The following is a 19,736-nucleotide window of genomic DNA, read 5'->3' as shown; positions in this document are numbered from 1 at the left end:
ACAGCCTCAGCAGCCTGGTAGCCAGCCTGGTAGCGCAGTTGGATCTGGCTGGCTTCAGGAGCTGCTCGCTGCCGTGGCGCCCGCCATTTTGCCTCACCTTAAGTCCTCATATGATGTGTCTTGTGCCGTTGAATCAATTACACAACATTCATTCCCTGCTAATAAATCCACAACACTTAAAATATAAATCCGGGGACATTCAATGAAATCCGGGGACATTCTGGGGGCGGATTTTGTCCGGGGACAGATTTGTAAATCCGGGGACTGTCCCCAGGAACTGGGGATGTCTGGTAACCATAGGGTAAGGCTACCAATGACTCCTAGTTCCAGTGGCTCTGCTGTGCCTCCACGGCTGAAGGCAGCGAGGCTTCTGAATGGCAGTTGCTGGGAGCCACCGGAGGGGAGAGGGCTGCTCTTGTGCTTGGGTCCTGCTTGTGGGTTTCCCATTGGGGCATCTGGTTGGCCCCTGTGAGAAGAGGATGCTGAAATAGATGGACCATTGGCCTCACCCAGCGGGCTCTTCTTAGGTTCTTATGCTTCCCCCCAGACCACACCTGATGTCACCTACCAAGGCACTATCTGAAGCCTTAAAGCAGATGTGAGGGTTGTTGAACTAGAACTCCTACAAGCCCTAGCAGGCATGGCTAACGGCCAGGGAAGGTGAGAGTTGTAGTTCATGTACATTTAGAGAGCCAAATGCTCTCCACAGCTACCTGAAAGTGTTCCTGACTGTTCCTTGGCAAGAGAGGCTTTCGATCAGTGCTGATCGGCTGACCAGGCAGCCCACCATGGCTGGCCACATTATGGAGTCCTCCCTCCATAGCAGGACTTTATCCCTGTCTCCCGCCTCATGGTGGGGCAAATTCCTGCAGCCTTGCTCAGATTTGGGAATTGCATTTTAAAAACTGACTAGAAAGGATTGTTTTCCCCAAGCCCATTTTGGACCATGTCACACACCCCGTTATGTAAGGATATGATTTGACTCCTACCCCAAGACCTCTCACCCTGTCTACCTGGGAGCGGGTGGGGTAGCAAGAAGCCAGGAAGGAGGCATTTAGATTCTTCCCCCTTATAGGGATGTGAAGCCTCAGGCTTGGGGGAAGGGCAGGTGCAGACACACACACCCCAGACCACCCTGTCTGGCCCGCAGAGTGTTCCCCAGACCACCCCCCTCACCAGCCCAGCACCCCACTCTCCTTGAGTATCTCTGCCTGGCTGGACGGTGTCCTAGAGCTCTGAAATTGCCTGGGTGTCAAAATGACACCACAGATGTGTGCCCCCCCCCCCAAAGGAAGTTGCCTGGAAGGGAGTGAGGCCTTAAGCCTGGAGAAGGCTCTCCACCCCTCTTCTGCATCTTGGATTAAAAATCTGTACAGGAGAAGAGCTTTTCCTCTTTGAGAGGAGCTTTGCAAGCTGTCTAGATTTTGCATCCTCAGCCAATTCAGATTTTGACAGTGTCACTGTTCCCACTTGTTGGCCGCCTAAGCTGTAGCTGCTGTGGTGGAAGGAATGAAACTCCTCTGCACACCAGCATGTGGGATGAGGCGCCCAACTTGGTATGTGCAAAGAGCATTGCGTGGACGGCCCAGGAATAGGAGCTCAGTGAGGGATATTTACATTGCTGCTGAATTATTTAAGCAAACACAAGAGGACAAATGACTCAGAGACTGCGGTCTGTCCACGGAGGGTTCAGCAGAACGGGCCAAAATGCCAGTGATTCAGTTTGTCCTCTTTGGTTTACTCAAATAACTCAAAGGAAGTGTAAACACTGCCCCAGTGACAGCTTTATTTTCAGCAGCTTGGCATCAGGGTGCTTGTGCAGAGACACATTTGCACTTACGGACAAAACTACCTGGCATCCTTCAGCATTGCCCACACAGACTCTTCCCTTTCTGCCCTATCCTAGGACTCTCCATAGCCAACAGAGGCTAGAAAGAGAGCAGCCGCAATTACATGGTAGTTTTAAAGCACAGCACCAAAGACAGGTCGCTAGTCCTCATGGTATGTTTTCAAATAGAAACCTAAAAAGCGCTGTCAATTTCTCCTGAATGGAAAAGTGAGGATCAGCATTGCTTCTGTCCCCACTTCCTTGGTGTCCAGGGGTTGGGGTTGGGGGAGGCAGGAAGACTCCATCAAGTCCCAGACACTGATGTGGAGTTTACCAAATGCTGGCTATGCTGTACAAGGTGGGTTACTGGCTGCAACTGAGTAGCAGGGAGAGTGTTAAGCAAAATGGTTGAATGATGTTTGCTGTTTTGCATGATGTGATTTTAGCACTGACATTTTGTTTGCTTTCTTTTATTGTTTATTCGGGCATGTAGGTTGAAAAGATAAACATAAATTGCAGAAATAAATCTTATGTTTCAGCACATACAGCAACATTGGTTTACACACCTAAAAAAAATAATGGAGGGGAGGAAGTGGCCCTAAGCAGTCTTGCCTTTCTGTCTTATCCTGATGTGCATACAGATGTATAGGAGACACACACCATAGAAGGGCTCTGGATATGTATGTCTTGGTCTGGGTGTGTGAGAGAGACAGACAGACAGACAGACAGACAGACACAGACACAGAAAGACAGACAGAGAAGCTTTTCCTGATCACCCTAGGCAGTGGTTCCCAGCCCACCCCCTTGGTTCCATATATCCCCAGTGTCCCCCTACCCTATAAAAAACATTATTTAGAATAGAGTTTTGCATGGCCCACTAAGGAAGATAATAACACAACGAAATTCAGACCAGTAACATTTAATTGCACATTTATTCAGTTCCGCAAAACCGATGAACTTGATCCAGTGATATCAGCTTCCCAAAGTCTGATAGTCATGAAGTGCACCCCCAGGTAACCCCCCTGCCCCCTTTGGGAACCAGGGCTCTAAACCCCGAGGAGACTGCCTTGCAGCATCTTGGTGGAGGGTGGTAAGCGAGAGGTGGAAGATAAGAGAGATGCCAACCTCCCCCTTTTGTTTGTTCTCACTAATGAGGTATTTGTGGGAATGACATGACATCTGCTTCCCTCTTTATAAATTCGGTAATTTATGAAAGGTATTAAAGCCAAAGTGATCTCCTGGATAGAGCCTGAGTATTAGCTAAAAAAGGGGTCATGAGTTACACTCAAATAACACAGAGATATATTTCTTTTCTCCCTTTATGAAGGGGCTCCCCCTCTTTTCTTTTCTTTTCTTTTCTTTTCTTTTCTTTTCTTTTCTTTGCTTTCTTTCTTTCTTTCTTTTTTTTGCACATAATTACACCAGCTCTTTGTGTTCCCCTCTCTTCCTGCTTTTAATCCTTTTTTTGGAAATGTGCCAGTCACTTGCCACAGTGGCAAGCATCCTGGCTAGATGCAAGGGAGTGAACGGTGGCAGGCTTTACAGGCGAGGGCAGCGGTGGAGAGCAAACTGGAGTGTCCTCAGGGAAGGTGTGCCTTGCAGGGTCCAGCAGCAGTGCCCAGGTGGAACTTGACTGCCCCCCCCCCAAAAAAATGTCTGGGGAAATCTGGATGTATGGCAGCCCATGGCAGAAGTGCCAATTTCCCAGAAAAAGTAGCTCAAAAATGGCAATTTTGGCCAAAAACAAACAAACAAACCAAGAACAACAACTCAACACCTTTACCCCCCAAAAGCTGAACAACTTTTCTCTCTGGATTTTCACAATTTGAAATACGGGAACCTTGGGCAATGGAGCTGGTCACTTTCTCCTGCAGCTCCTGGGCGTGGGAAGTGTCCATTGCATCTACAGTGCCCTGGGGGAATTCCTTGAAAGTGGACCGGAGGAACACGTTTCTCTCCATGTCCAGGAATGCAGAACGATGGGTCTGGTTGCAGGCATTGGATGTACATCTTTAAAAAGGCTAGATGGCATCGGAGGAACAGAAGAGCCCTGCTGGATCAGACCAAGGGAGAGACCGGGGAGACCGAGCCTTTCAGGAGGAAAACATCCAGGCATCCTAGTTGACCCATGGGAAGTGCACAAGCAGGACCTGAGTCCACCGGTCCAGCTAAGGATGCCTTTCTAAATTTGTTTTTTCCTAAACTACACCATTTTGCAATCATCTTTTGGCATATCTTGTGAGTGCAGAACAGCAGCCCAGAGTTTTGAGAAGTGTGAAATCTGAAGGAAAACTCACGTTCCAATCCACGCCCTTGTCTCAAAGGTGCAGATCAGGTTGGTTTGTATCAGTACATGCAAAGATCAAATTCCTCCAGTGTTCTTCATATCCATGAGTGGATGCTGACATTTTCTCTTCTGCTGCACTTGCAGGGAGTGGGCAGTAGATCTATGCGTTAGGAATTTTATCTGCATAGATTTTTTTCCCTTGGCCATGATCCAGTGGAAAGGTGGGTGGGTTTGCCTTTAATTCCATAAGCTGGTGTCTGAAAATAATGACTCACACCCAGTAGAAGCCTCTCTCCATATCTGAGATGTCGCTGGAATAATTAGTTCAAGAGGGAGTAACGGAGGTGTGAGATGAGCAATATTTGGGGGAGCAAGGAATTAGTTAGGCATTCTTTGAACGAGGCACAAATAATGTTGGTGGGTCCCCCCCTCAAAAAAAACCCCTTACTTTCATAAGGAAGCAGAATGAGGCTGTTTGTGTTGCAAGTGCCACATTGTGGAGAGATGGCAAGTTCATTCCAGCCAAACAGGCTTTGGAGATATTCACACAACAACCCCAAACCAAATGTTATCTGCTTACTTACATGCAAGCACCAAAGGTAAAACAGAGATGACATTTTGATTCACGCAATGGCCTTAATTTACCTCTTGCTTCCAAGATATTCCACTTCTCTGGTAAGTGGAAGATGAGCTAGCCTGGGACTAAGGTAGGGATGGGGGAGATATTAGAGTCACTTCACATTTAGAGGCAAAGTGACCTAACTGACACTTTCCTAAACAATATGAGAACAGCATCACAGCCGTCCTTTGAAATTTGCACGTCTTCGAATTCTGCAACGCAGTTCTTCAGCCACTCAATGTACACAAAAATGCATTGACTGAGGCAAAGTGTTCAGAATGATGCATATATATTAAGGAATGCAACATCCAATAATGCATTAAGTTTGAGGAAATTGCTTTGCAGAAATGGGTGTGTTAGGCAACATTGCCTACAAAAATGTGTTTATTAGAAGAAATTCACACTAAATTTTATTTAATTCTATTTTTTTATTAATCAAATTGTGGAGAAGTGAACTGAAGACTAGAGAAATGAGAAATAGAAAGTATCCAAAGGTTTTAGTATTTTAAATGCATTTTTGTGGGAATTTCTTCCAATTTACACATTTTTGTAAATTGTAAAGTAAAATGTTCCCAAATGGAATGTATTGCTGGATGTTATTTTCACATCCCCTGCCCGCCCCAGCACTACCTATGTAATGTTGTGCTGATACTTTTTCCTTTTAGAATAACAGAATTGCAGATTGGAAGGGACCCACACGGGTCATCTAGTCCAACCTCCTGCAATGCAGGAGCCACAGCTAAGGGATCCCTGGCAGATTAAAGAAAGTCCACCACCTTGTGTGAAGCAACTGACAAACACCACCACCACCACAACAACAACGTGCTCTTAAAGTTCTGAGAGTTGCAGTCAGCAGCACATCCGGGTGTAGCACGATTTACCTGGTATTTTCAGTGGTGTCACTCTTTCTCGTCTTCTCCCTCCTCCTGTCTGTCTCTCTGCCTGTTAAAAAGGAATGTGTGAAGATGTGAAAGAAAAAAGAATAACGGGAATAATTAGAAGCCTCTTTGTCTCCTGTCAATTTAGCCCCTTTCAAAGCACAGCAGGACTTGGGTGTGATGGAGAAGCTCTTTAAGCCCAGGAAAGCAAAGCCAGAGCTTTTCAAATGAGGGCCTAAATCAGCCCCCCAGGGGTAAGAATATTTGAAACCTTTATACCAATGCATTTACAAAGTTGGATGTCCATATGGATGCAGGAAGCTGCCACAAACCAAGTCGGCCCATTCCACAGGTTGGTTCACACTGATTATTTGCAGTGACATTCCAGGGTTTCCTAGCAAAGTTGTTCCCAGCTCTGCTTGGAGAAGTCAGGGGTTGAACCCTTGTGCCTGCCATGCAAGCGCTCTTCTACCCACTGAGCTGGGGCCCCCTCTCACTGCTCCAAAAGGGAGACAGACAGGGCCAGGGAGAAGCCACAACAGAGGAATTGGTGGTTGTCTGTATGGACTAACCTGTTAGCTGCCTCCAAAACTAATGTGTGGATTGGAATTCAGTTACCTACCAGCTTTCACACTTTTCCAAATGCAAAATGTTCTGACAAACAGTTCTTGGCTCAAAAAAGAAGATTCTTTTTTAAAAAATTAAAAAGGAAAGTTAAAGGGAAAGCATGTGTATCTTGAGATAAATTGCATTTATAAATGTTCTGATTTTTAAAATGTATTCAAATACATATGGATATGTGCATTTTTCTGTGCATATATTTAAAAACAACAGCCACAAATCAAGCTGCAGAAAGGATGGAATTGGCTCTTGAGGAATAGGGGGTTGCTTCTAGGGTTAGTCCTTCTCAGAGTAAACGCATTAATGTTAATGGACATGGCTGCTTACCACATCCCTCAGAGAAGACAGGATGTTTGGTTTATTCGTTGCATTTTACCCTCACGACAACCCTGTGAGGTCGGGCTTGGGCTGGAGGCTATGCCTGGCCAATGAACCTGAAGGGAGGATTTGAATTTGGTGCTCTGTGCTTCTTCTCCAGCACAGTCAGGCCCTGCTGCTGCCCTCCCAGGACAGTTTAAAGCACTGCTGCATATTTACGACTTCTCACAAAGAATCCTGGAACTGCAGTTCCCAAATACACAGCTGCAATCCTCAGCATCCCTAGCAAACTGCAGCTGCCAGGATTCTTTGGGGAAAGCCATGTGCTTTAAATGTAAGGTATGAACACTCCCAAGGGTCATTAGTCCAGCCCCCTGCAATGCAGGGATTGCAGCTAAAGCATCCTTGACAGATGGATGTCCAAGGAAGGAGAGTCCACCACCTCCACTGTCAAACAGCTCTTACTGTGAGAAAGTTCTTCTTGAAGTTTCACCGGAATCGCCTTTCTTGTCACTTGAATCCCTGCCTAAGATGTGTAAGACCTTGCTGTTGTTTGGGACTTGCAGCCGTGAGGGTAATTTCAGCCTCTAGCCCAGAAGTGTGTTTGGTACATCAAAGACAGCAAGCGAATGACAGGTGTGCCATCCCAGCTGCCTGTTCTGAGGTCCACACAAAGGGGCAGAGGGTTCAAGAGATTCTGCCGCAGGACTGGCAACACAGAGAGATGGTTCTTCGTTAATCAGATGAGATTAAAACTTGATTAGTGGAAAGAGCATCAGTGGCCAAATAGCCCCTCCTCGTGTCTACCTGAAGTGGGCTGGAAGTGTAAGGATGAAAACAAGGAATCCCAGGCTTGTAAGGCCTGGACATTTAAGATGAATAAATTATTTAAGGCTCCAGTTTATGAAGCTGGGGGGGGGGTTCTTCTTCTTCTCCATTTGCAAGCAATAGAAGAAAAAAGAAATTGGCTGCACAAATTCACATGCATTGAAGTGCCTGTTATAGTTACTGGAATCTAGTTATTGTCATCACTGAGTGCCTAATCCTATAGCAGGGCTGAAGTGCAGAAGCTGCCCTCTAGGAGCCCCACGTGTAAGCTGCTCTCTGTTTCCTACCAAAACATTAAGCTGCGAATACAATCATAAGAAGGGAATTAAATATGTTTCCATTCCGAGGGAGGGGCATGGAAGTGCTTGTGTCGTGGCACTCCAATCCTTATTATTGTCTCTCCTGTGGGACTTAGGGGTGAGACACCGGCGTGGGGGGTCAGGACAGAACCAATACTGTGGGAGGGGAGCATTTCAGGGCAAACGTTGCACCCCAGGAAACATTCCTGCAAAATGGCAGGGGGTGCTCACCTGTTCCTGAGCACAAGAAAGCTTCACCCTCCCTTTGACTTGGCTTTCTGACGTGCCCTCTCCTCACCACAGCTGCTTCCTATGCTGCATATCAGGATGGTGGAGCGGCCCCTCATTGCCTGGGCTGCACAGGAAATTCTGGCTCACAACTATCCTGCCCAGTCCTGCTGCTAAATGCACAGCTCAGCCACCTCGCTGAGAGCTGCTCATACTCGCCAGGTTTCCTGCTTCACTGCCTTAACTCGCTTTTTGAAGAGAAGCAGCTTCTGTTGATGCTCAGGTGGCCCAGAAGAGACACAGGTGCCCTAAACGTGCATCTCTCCAGTTCAGCTCCCTCTATCTGAGCTCCACATCACCCCTGTGACATCTGACACCAGCAGCTCAGCAACCAGAGCCACTGCTGCACCAGCAACCTCAGCATAAGCCAAATGAATCATAGAATCATAGACTCATAGAATCATAGAATCATAGAGTTGGAAGAGACCACAAGGGCCATCGAGTCCAACCCCCTGCCAAGCAGGAAACACCATCAGAGCACTCCTGACATATGGTTGTCAAGCCTCTGCTTAAAGACCTCCAAAGAAGGAGAACATGGCTATCATATCACCCCTTAACCTCCTCTTCTCCAGGCTAAACATGCCCAGCTCCCTTAGCCGTTCCTCATAAGGCATCGTTTCCAGGCCTTTGACCATTTTGGTTGCCCTCCTCTGGACACGTTCCAATTTGTCAGTGTCCTTCTTGAACTGTGGTGCCCAGAACTGGACAGAGTACTCCAGGTGAGGTCTGACCAGAGGCAGAATACAGTGGCACTATTACTTCCCTTGATCTAGATGCTATACTCCTATTGATGCAGCCCAGAATTGCATTGGCTTTTTTAGCTGCCGCGTCACACTGTTGGCTCATGTCAAGTTTGTGGTCAACCAAGACTCCTAGATCCTTTTCACATGTACTGCTCTCAAGCCAGGTGTCACCCATCTTGTATTTGTGCCTCTCATTTTTTTGGCCCAAGTGCAATACTTTACATTTCTCCCTGTTAAAATTCATCTTGTTTGTTTTGGCCCAGTTCTCTAATCTGTCAAGGTCATTTTGAAGTGTGATCCTGTCCTCTGGGGTGTTAGCCACCCCTCCCAGTTTGGTGTCATCTGCAAATTTGATCAGGATGCCCTTGAGTCCATCATCCAAGTCGTTGATAAAGATGTTGAATAAGACCGGGCCCAAGACAGAACCCTGTGGCACCCCACTAGTCACTCTTCTCCAGGATGAAGAGGAACCATTGATGAGCACCCTTTGGGTTCGGTCAGTCAGCCAGTTACAAATCCACTGAGTGGTAGCATAGTCAAGACCTCATTTTACCAGCTTCTTTACAAGAATATCATGGGGCACCTTGTCAAATGCCTTGCTGAAATCAAGGTAGGCTACATCCACTGCGTTCCCTTCATCTACCAGGCTTGTAATTCTGTCAAAAAACGAGATCAGGTTAGTCTGACATGACTTATTTTTCAGAAATCCATGCTGACTATTGGTGATCACAGCATTCCTTTCTAGGTGCTCACAGACTGTTTGCTTAATGATCTGCTCCAGAATCTTCCCTGGTATTAATGTCAGACTGACTGGGCGGTAATTATTTGGGTCCTCTCTTTCCCCCTTTTTGAAAATAGGGACAACATTTGCCCTCCTCCAGTCTGCCGGGACTTCGCCTGTTCTCCAGGAATTCTCAAAGATGACTGCCAGTGGTTCTGAGATCACATCTGCCAGTTCTTTTAATACTCTTGGATGCAGTTCATCTGGCCCTGGAGACTTGAATACATCTAAACTAGCCAAGTATTCTTGTACTATCTCCTTAGTTATTCTGGGCTGTGTTTCCTCTGCTGAATCATTTGCTCCAAATTCTTCAGGTCGGGCATTGTTTTCTTTATCGGAGAAGACTGAGGCAAAGAAGGCATTGAGGAGTTCAGCCCTTTCTGTGTCCCCTGTTTGCATTTCACCATCGTCTCCTCTGAGTTTCTTTGTTCTTCCTTTTGCTACGAACATACCCATAGAAGCCTTTTTTGTTGCTTTTAACCTCTCTAACAAGCCTGAGTTCATTCTGTGCTTTAGCTTTTCTGACTTTGTGTCTACACGTGCTGGCTATTTGTTTGAATTCCTCTTTGGTGGTTTCCCCGCTTTTCCATTTTTTGGACATACATCCTTTTTAAATCTTAACTCAGTTAAAAGTTCTTTAGATAGCCACCCTGGCTTCTTTAGGCACCTTCCATGTTTCCATCTCATTGGTATTGCCTGAAGTTGTGCTTTTACTATCTCCCTCTTAACAAACTCCCAGCCATCATGAACTCCCTTTCCTTTTAGTATTACTGTCCATGGGATCTCACCCAGCACTTCCCTAAGTTTTATGAAGTCGGCTTTCTTAAAGTCAAGAAATTGAGTCCTAGTATGCTTGGCTGCTCCTTTCCGCTGTATAGTAAACTTCAGAAGAGCATGATCACTCGCGCCTAATGATCCTTCCACTTCTACCCCACTAACCAGGTCATCAACATTGGTTAGGACCAGATCTAAAATGGCGGTTCCTCTTGTTGCTTCTCCCACTTTCTGGACAATGAAGTTGTCTGCAAGGCCAGTGAGGAATCTATTTGACCTTATGCTCTTGGCTGAGTTTGACATCCAACAAATATCCGGGTAATTGAAGTCCCCCATTACTACTATCTCCCTTCCCTTTGCATACTTGGCCATCTGTTCCAGGAAGGCATCATCTATGTCCTCCGTTTGGCTTGGGGATCTATAGTAAACTCCCACAATGAGGTCACTGTTATTCTTCTCTCCCTTAATTTTGACCCAAATGCTGTCACTTTGGCTTTGAGGTTCTAAATCTTGGATCTCTTCACAGGTATACACATCCCTGACATATAATGCCACTCCTCCTCCTTTCTTGTCTGGTCTGTTTCTCTGAAATACCGTATTTTTCGTTCTGAATTCGAAATGTGTGTGCGTCCTATAGAGCGAATGCAGGCTGCGCCGCTAAGCCCAAAGCCAGAACAGGGAGACGGAGCACTGCGGAGCACTCCATCTCGCTGTTCTAGCTTGGGGATGGCTGCACGCGCAGCCTCTCCAGGGCAGCGGGGTGCCTTCACCCCGCTGTCCTGCAGAAGCTAGCAAGGCTGTTCCCAAGCCGGAACAGCGAGACAGAGGGCTCCGTCTCACTGTTCCAGCTTGGGGACGGCTGCGTGCACAGCCTCTCCAGGGCAGCGGGCGCTGCGCTCCAAAGGCTTCAGGGATCTTTGAGGCTGGCGGTGGGGGAAAGCAGCACTCCCCCCCACACCAGCCCCACAAGCCTGGGTGAATGTACCTTGAACGCACCTTGTTTTAGAAGGGGAGAACAAGAAAAAAAATTTTCCCTGTTCTCCCCCTCCTATGGTCCGGTGCATCCTATGGTCCGGTGTGTCCAATGGAGCGAAAAATACGGTAGATTGTATTCCTCCATTATTACATTCCAATCGTGGGACTTATCCCACCAGGTTTCAGTGATGCCTATTATGTCATATTTAGTTTGCTGTACCAAGAGCTCAAGCTCATCTTGTTTATTTCCCATGCTTTGCGCATTAGTGTACAGACATTGAAGTCCATTAATCATTCCCCCGTGTCTCTTATTTAAGGGTTTTTTCCTCCCACCACTAGGTCTGCATGCTGTTTGCTCCATTTGGTCTATGACATTTGGATGATCATCTTCATCAATTGATAGACTCCTACCTTCAGGAGCACTGTCTCCCTCCCCCACATTAGTCAGTTTAAAGCCCTCCTGATGAGGTTTCTGAGATTTTTGGCAAAAACATTCCTCCCAACCATTGTGAGGTGCAGCCCATCGCTTGCCAGAAGTCCATCTTCAAGAAACTGCAGTCCGTGATCTAAGAATCCAAACCGTTCCTGTTTACACCATTTGCGAAGCCAGCTGTTCACTTCCACTATTTTTCCCTCTCTCCCTGGGCCACGTCGTTCAACTGGGAGGACAGATGAGATGACAATTTGTGCATTTAATTGCTTCAATTTCCTGCCCAGAGCCTCGTAGTCTCTTTTGATCTTCTGGAAGCTATTGCTTGCAGTGTCATTGGTTCCCACATGAACCAAGAGGAAGGGGTATTTGTCAGTGGGTTTTATGATTCCTTGCAGTCGTTCAGTTACATCTTGGATCTTAGCCCCGGGGAGACAGCACACTTCCCGAGACATCTTGTCAGGCCCACAGATCACTGCTTCTGTTCCCCTCAGTAGGGAATCCCCTATCACCACTACACGCCTCCTCTTAGGTTTGGTTGGGGTTCTTCCGTGAGCTGTCCGTTCCAAGGTCGCCTGCACATTCCCTGAGGACTGACTTTGCTGCTCGTCTTCATATACCTGATCGACTGTAATGAGGGAGAGATCCTCAAATGGAGTCTGTTCTTCGTCTTCCATGCTATAGGAGAGGACCTCAAAGCGATTGTGTATTTCTAAACAATCAGAGCGAACCCTGGGCCTCCTACTTCTTTGAGTCACGTTTCTCCATGTATCTGGCACCTGTGTTTGTGAACTAGCCTCCTTCTCATGGGTGTCCCCTGTCTCCTCCTTGGTGGAGACGGTGTGCTCTGTTGCTTCCAAGAAGAGCTCCAGCTCTCTAATTCTTTGGAGCATAGCTACACGTTCCTCCAGTTGCTGGACTTTGTCTTCTAAGAGGGCAATCAACATGCAATTGCTGCAGGTAAAGCTGCCTGCAACCTTTGGCAAGATGGCAAACATTGCGCAGGAACCGCAGGCGACTGCAGCTGTTCCCTCCCCCTCCATCTTGAGAACGTGTCGTTGGGGGTGGCTACAGCGGTCCTCCATCATAAAAAGCGTGAAGACAGGACAAATAACTCCCCCCCAAAAAAACCTAGGTCTCCCCCAACAAACGTTTGAGACTAGCTCCCCTAAATCTAAAAGATGGATCAAACCACTGCCCTGCAAGCTCTGATAAGCTCCTCCCACAGCTAATCACCTGCCTCAACAGAAACCCTGCCCCCTCTGACCTTTGCACAGGGAGAGCAGCTAATCAGCCACAAAGAAACACACACACAAGAAAACCCTTTTGGCTCCTTCTTCATCTGCTGCCCTGCAAGCTCTCAGGGCAGCCTCCACGGGAGCGGTACTACAAAGGAGCATGCGGAGGCACAGATAATATTTCCTTCCATTTAGGCAAAGCTCCCTGTCCTGCTGGCATCTCATGGGAAGGGCTGACCCCTGTTAGGACGGCCATGTCTAACAGACCTGGAACCTAGCAACAATATTGATCTAGGGCTCTTTATCTTCTCCAGTTGCACATCTGTGCAACTTCAGGACTCAGTGCAGAGTTCTGAGCACCTGAGCTTTCAGCTTAAGAAGGGTTACTAGTCCTCAAGGTGCTGGTGATTGGTATTTTCTTGTGTCCCTGGTGTGGGCAACAACGACTATGCTAATGTCCATGGTGGGATTAATGTGAGGCAAACAGAGAATGTGTACAACCCTCTCGTAGTGGTGCAGCAATAAGACTGCTAGCATGTTTGCAAAGCCAAGCAAGGTCTGGTCTGGTTTCAAACTGGATGGGGGACCACATGCTGAGATGCCTGCCGTGCAGGGGGTTGGATGAGATGACCTTCAGGATCCCTTCCAACTCTATAATTCTAGGGCGAGATAATCTGGCAATTAATTTCATATCCTGCCCATCAATGCAGTTGAGTAATGTTGGAGAATACAGACTCAATGGAGGGATTTAATATAATTAGAAGAAGGGCTGTAGCTCAGCGGTAGAGCATGCAGAAGGCCGCAGGTTCAATCCCCAGCATTTCCTGGTTCATCCTGAAAAGACTCCCTGTCTGAAACCCTGGAGAGCAGCTGACCATCAGAGTGGACAGTAATGAGCTGGACCAATGGGCTTAACTTGCTATAAGGCAGCTTCCTGTGTTCCTATATTACCAGTCTCAATATGCATGGATGAAGCACCTCATTTACACTGCCAATTTGTGCACATTCCAGGACACCATTTGGGATTGTGCCAATTGGTTAGGCAATGTATGAAGTGACCAGTTTGCTCTGTTGGCTTGCATATGCTTGGCGCTGATTCAGATTTGTGAAGGGAGAGGGAAAACAAACTCCCAATCCCCAATGTTTCATTCCCCTGCATGGAGAGGGCTGGTTGCAATAATCTGAGTCCTTGCCACTGAGTTAAAGAGCCCTTTTCTGCTGTTGTTCATCTCTCTTTGTGAGGCTGCTGGAATGAGTCACAACCAGCTGGGACCTAGGACTACTATTATGAGATTTCAGATGTCTAGCTGGTGTGAAAATATCTTAAGTGTGTTGAAGTTGCCCTTGTCAGATTTCTCTACTCATCAGAGGTGTCCTGAGCTCTATGCCTAACCAATTCCAGTTTTCATGTGGCAGTGCCCTGGCAGCAATTTTTTTTGGACTACAGCTCCCATTATCCCTGGCACCAGGGGTGGATTTAGGGCAGGACCATCACTTCCACCATAGTGGGTGCAGAGTCTTGGGGTGCTGCAGGGCGTCACCTCGATGACGTAGTGAACGGAGCAGAGTGGAAGGCGAGAGACAGGGACACTGAATTTTGACCTCCCACAGGGTGCTGCTGAAATTTGAAAGACCCGGGCACCATGTTGGGAAAAGCCACTCCGTTTGCCTGTAAACATGCCAGCATCATCTGCAGAAGGCAGTGAAGTCTGGTAATTTTGAACTCTGGCCTCAGTGGTCTCATGGGATGGGCTCTCTTTGGATCAGGAGTGGCTAACCTGGCTGGCAGTGCTGGCCACCAAGCTAGATGGCTTTAAAAGAGGATTAGACAAACCCACAGAGGAGGAGAGGGCTCTCGATGGCTGCTGGTCATAATGGGTATGCTCTGCCCTCCACAGCTGGAGGCAATAATGGTTCCGAATACCACTTGCTGGAAGCCACAGGATAGAAGAGGACTCTTGTGATTAGGCCTTGATTGCTGGTTTCCACAGGCCTCCGGGAGAGCAGGATGCTGGACTAGGTGGGCCATTGGCCTGATCCAGCAGGCTCTTCCCATGCTGTTATGTTTTCCCAAATCCCAGTTGCAACACTCTAACCACTACACCACATTTCCATAGTGCACACACTTTAGATACATTACCATGTAACATTGATTGCTCTGTTTCCTTCAACATCTGGCATACCAGCTTTGCTACACTTTTTTGGGGGGGGGGAGTTCTCTCTCATTTAGCTGAGAGGGCCCAGGATGCTTGCTCCAGAGCCCTGCCCTAACTGCCCCCCAGGACTGCCTCGTTCCCTCCACTCTTATCCTACAGATTCTTCTGGTCTTATGCCTATCTCTCACTCCATCTTCCACCCACCATCACCACCATAAGCTTCATCCATCCTTTCTTGACCTAATCCTCCTTCCTGCCTTCAACCCTCACACTGCTTTCTTGAGCAGGAAAAGGGTTAGAGATTCTGCAGAGTCAATTTAAGCAAGCTGACACATGATTTGCATTAGGTTATTTGCATAATATCAAGGGCAGAAGTTCCTCCACAGGACAAGTTGACTTTTGGTCTGAGATCCAAACATGAACTGCCTTCCATTTTGGGCTTGGTGGGGCCAGCAGACAAAGGTCCTTTGTGACAACCACCACAAAGTCTTACAGCCTATAACAATCTCTGGCAGGCAAGCAGCCTGATAAGCAGCAACGACTCTCTTTCAGTTTTATGTAAGTTTATTTACAAGAAAAAGCACACCCAGAGCACGGCCCTCCCACCTGCTCTCATTAACAGTAGTTGCTTAGTCTGACTCATCATCCCTCCCCCAACAGGAAGAACACCAAAATCCTGCCTTTCTTCTCCTTCCCTTCCGTTGTTCTCTGAGCTTCTCCAGTTTCCTCATACGGGGACTGAACAGCTGGCCTGTCTCCTCCCCACTCCCCGAAGACACAGCCTCAGACTCTGGCTTATCTGATGGTTGCCTGGCAACGCTCAGGCTGACTTTCAACTCTTCCTCTCCATAGGAGCTAACAGCTTCTTCCCTGGGAAGGAGGGGGGCCAGGCTGCCCTCTCTAAACTCTGACAAGCAGGTCTCAGCTGCAGAGTCGGCCCCTTGCTCACTTAGCTCAATTTCTGAGGCCAACTCTTCTGCTGCGCTCTGGGGGGTCAAGTTCCTGATACAACCCAATTTGACACCTGTTCAAACTGAAGCTCCGTTGGATTCCATGTGGCTCAGGTTAAGTATGCATAAGAATGCAGCCCTAGACACTTTGCAGAAGAACACAGGGAAGCTGCCTTCAACTGGTTCGCATCATTGCTGCATCCTAAGTCAATATTGTCCAGCCTACACTGGCAGCAGCTCTGCAGAATTTCAGAGCGTTTGCCCCAGGCCTACCTGGAGATGTTGGGGATTGAACCTGGGTCCTTCTGCATGCCAAGCATGTGCTTGGCCACTGAACTACGCTTCTTCCCTGCAGCTGAGCACCCAGATCTGCCACACCTATGTACAACCAAGCAGCTAAAGTGCTCCTCCTTCTGCAACGGCACCCTATACAATTGCCCAGGGTTGTCTGTTGGTGAGATTTGCTTTAGGCTTTAAAAAAAAAACTGAAGAAGAAAGAAAACTTTCCATTGATTTTGGAGACAGCAGGACTGTGCAGGTGCATCAATCTGGCATCTTGTCTTTGATCTTTTTATCACCGGGTGCAAAAATCTGTTCAGCTGAAGTGATAGTAAATGTCACTTACAGGAAAGGAATCAACCCTGTGATCTTGGAAACGTCCTAGAATAGCAATTTTCTTCCCCTGTTTTGGAATTCTATTTTTTCTCTTTCATGTGGTCCTTCGTCAGTATAAAAGGAAATTTTACCTAACTATGTCCCCCTCCCCATCTGCAACACTTCCCTGCCCACCTCATTTCCCTGCCCCCCTTCACGCAAGCCCCCTTCCTCCCTCCCACTCTCTCCCATATGTTTCCAAATGACAAATACACACAGATGCTTTGGCATCTTGCTGTCCTTTCCCCCTTCTCTCCCCCCCCCCAACGCCCACTTCCCTTCATTATACTTACCGAGACACCAAGTCACCTCCCCCCCCCCCGCCTCCTCTGAAGTGTTGCTGTTACTATTAATGATTTTAAAGTGCCAAGGATATGTCTGGAGAGACAGTGAGAGAGGAGCCTTGAGGCCTCCGAAAGTGGATGGTGGCCTGGCCCATTGAGAAGCTGAGGACAGCACAGGCCCAGGAAGCGGAGCTTCCTGCTTCTGGTCAGTGAGCAGCTGAGCCCATGGGCGGAAGCAAGCAATGACTTGAGGGTTTTTTAAAAAAACAAAACCAAAAATGGTATAAATACCCCACAAGCAAATCATTGCTGTTCTCGGGTTGCCTAAGGTCGTAGAGAGGGTTACGACATTAAAATACAACATTAAAACACAATATCGAAAACAGTTGAAAACAACTTTCAGTTACGGAAGTAAGGTGCATCTTAAAAATACACGTTTCAAGTGTCAAATGGGTTTGTTTATTAAAATATTGAGATGCTGTCTGTTCTGTAAACATCTCAAAACAATGCACTTGAAATATCAGGCCCTAAAGCACTCTTGCATGGGCAGAGGGTGCATTTGCATGCATAGGGGGTTTTCTCCCCCCAACAACACCCCAAACAGTTTGCCTTTCAGGCAGCGTTAGAGTTCCCCAGCTCCAAGGATCCAGTTTCTGGGAACTGCATGCACTGCAGAGAGAGGAGGGAGAGAAGCAAGACTCAATCTGAGCAGAAGAGCCACTAGGATCCAAGTCTGTGGCTTTAGAGCAGGGCTGACTAACTTTGGCCTCAGGGCCACACTCCACATTGGCCAGCCCACCAGGGGCCGTTTGCCAGTTGGGGCTGGGGACAAATGCACGTGTGGGCACCTCACACTTTTGCACACAAAGATGACTCACACCTGCAGAATAGCTGAGGAGAGGAGTTGGGGGGGGGGCAAGCCCACAAAGCTCTTATTGCTTTGTGATTACTTTCCTAAGCCCATGCTATATGCGCAAGGCAAGTTGGAGGATCAGACTAGGGCTTGTGAGATCTGGGTTCTAATCCCTCCTCAGCTACGAAGCCCCCTAGGAACCAGAGCCCTATGGGGGTTTCACTGTCATGAATGGTAAGTGTGAGTCCAAAGGGGGTGCATTAGGGCAGCTGGGGCAGAAGACAGCAAGGGTGACCTCCAGAGAGCCAATCACGGGCAGCCCATCTCATTCTTGCCTCCTGCTGAATTGTACAATGTTGGTTTTAATGAATGTATGAGGCCATCTTGGTGGTTCCCCACCACCACCACATTTTTTTGTAAAGTCTCTTTGAGTTCCCTGCGGCAAAATAGTATCTAATAAATTTAACAAATAATAATGGTAGAATTATAGAATTGTGAAGTTGGAAGGGAACCCAAGGGCCATTTGGTCCAGCCCCTCGCAATGCATAAATTTCAGCTAAAGATCCATGATAGATGGCAATCAAACCTCTGCTTAAGAACCTCCAGTGAAAGAGAAAATGCCACCATCCAAGGAAGTCCATTCCACTGTCAAACAGCTCTTTCCATCAGAAAGTTATTCCTGATGTGGAGTCAGAATCTCCTTCCTTGTAATTTGAAGCCATGGGTTTGAGTCCTACCTCCAGAGTAGAAGAAACAAGCTGGTTCCCTCTACCATGTGACGGCCCTTGAGATATTTGAAGATGGCTCTCATATCTCCTCCCAGTCTTCTGCTACAGGCTAGACATACCCATCTTCTTCAAGCGTTCCTCACAAGACTCAGTTTCCTTTATCACCCTCCTCTGCATGCCTTTCAGCTTGTCCATCTCCTTGTGGTGCCCAGATATAAATAAAATATTGGGGGAGGGCCCAGGTAAGTCCCGCCCTGCATAATTGATCACATGATATGGCACGCACACACCATTTGAATTGCAATGTCATCAACTGGGGGGGGGGGTCCAGCCCCCTCAAATATTTTATTGGTGGGGTCGAAGGAACCTCAGCCCCTAGGAGTTGGCTCCTATGTCCCTAACCATTGGTCATCCTGTCTGGGCCTGATGGTAGTTAAGAGTCCAGGAGGAGGAGGACCACAGACCCTGCCCCTGACTGCCTTGTAAGCTGCCAAACACATATTTGGAATCACAAAGGTTAGAGACTTGATCTTTGAGAGATCAATAAATTAATGGAAAGCCACTTCACAGATTGCATTGCGAAAAGCAAGACAAAAGACTGGGAGTGCATGAGCACCGGCTGTGTGTTCGTAAACAAGGTTCACGGAGAGACTAGCAGGGAAATCAGGGAGTCCGTGGCTCTCAAGATAGGTGCCACTGGCTCAGCTAGGGAAATGGGGATGTGTCCCCTCCCAATTTAAGGAATCCCATGGAGCTGTTGTTGAGAGGGGGAGGAGAAAGGGGAGCTGTGTGGATGACCTCTTTGTAACTGCAGTGCTAGGTTGGGACAGCTGAGGCTCCAATACTTTGGCCACCTCATGAGAAGAGAAGACTCACTGGAAAAGACCCTGATGTTGGGAAAGATGGAGGGCACAAGGAGAAGAGGACGACAGAGGACGAGATGGTTAGACAGTGTTCTCGAAGCTACAAACATGAATCTGACCAAACTGCGGGTGGCAGTGGAAGACAGAAGTGCCTGGCGTGCTCTGGTCCATGGGGTCACGAAGAGTCGGACACGACTGAACGACTAAACAACAACAACAACAAGGTTGGGACACTAGCAATTTCATTAGTAAAGCTTTCGAAACTCCCAGACGTGGTAGAAGACTCCTCTTCGGAGTCAGCCAGCACAACCACTGAGATTAAGGCAAACTGCAGGGGAGTT

At 47.7% G+C, this 19,736-nt stretch overlaps 2 protein-coding genes across 17 annotated transcripts in view; one reads left to right on the top strand and one right to left on the bottom strand.

Annotated features, from left to right (window-relative positions):
- HMG20A (high mobility group 20A) overlaps nucleotides 1-19,736 on the bottom strand; it is an 848,022-nt gene that overhangs the window by 410,140 nt on the left and 418,146 nt on the right. For 5 of the 15 annotated variants that reach the window (XR_014501982.1, XR_014501985.1, XR_014501989.1 and 2 more), the window contains exons 10-11: nucleotides 12,968-13,028; nucleotides 12,571-12,868 (exon numbers count right to left, since the gene is read on the bottom strand). Coding sequence is in view for 1 of the 15 variants with exons in the window: in XM_083399108.1 (XP_083255234.1) it covers nucleotides 12,449-12,877; nucleotides 12,976-13,011 (465 nt within the window). In the remaining 14 variants the exon portion in view is untranslated. Of the gene's footprint in view, nucleotides 1-10,103; nucleotides 10,850-11,364; nucleotides 12,878-12,967; nucleotides 13,029-19,736 lie in introns of those variants that run through there. The other 10 variants (XR_014501983.1, XR_014501984.1, XR_014501987.1 and 7 more) reach the window with 4 other exon arrangements.
- Nucleotides 1-19,736, top strand: part of LINGO1 (leucine rich repeat and Ig domain containing 1) — a 632,098-nt gene that overhangs the window by 523,150 nt on the left and 89,212 nt on the right. The window lies entirely within an intron of this gene.

This window comes from Podarcis tiliguerta, assembly GCF_965153285.1.
Source record: "Podarcis tiliguerta genome assembly, chromosome: 9".
Classification (NCBI taxonomy): domain Eukaryota; kingdom Metazoa; phylum Chordata; class Lepidosauria; order Squamata; family Lacertidae; genus Podarcis; species Podarcis tiliguerta.
Note: the sequence above shows the minus strand (reverse complement) of the source record. Positions and strands in the feature narration are given on the sequence as shown.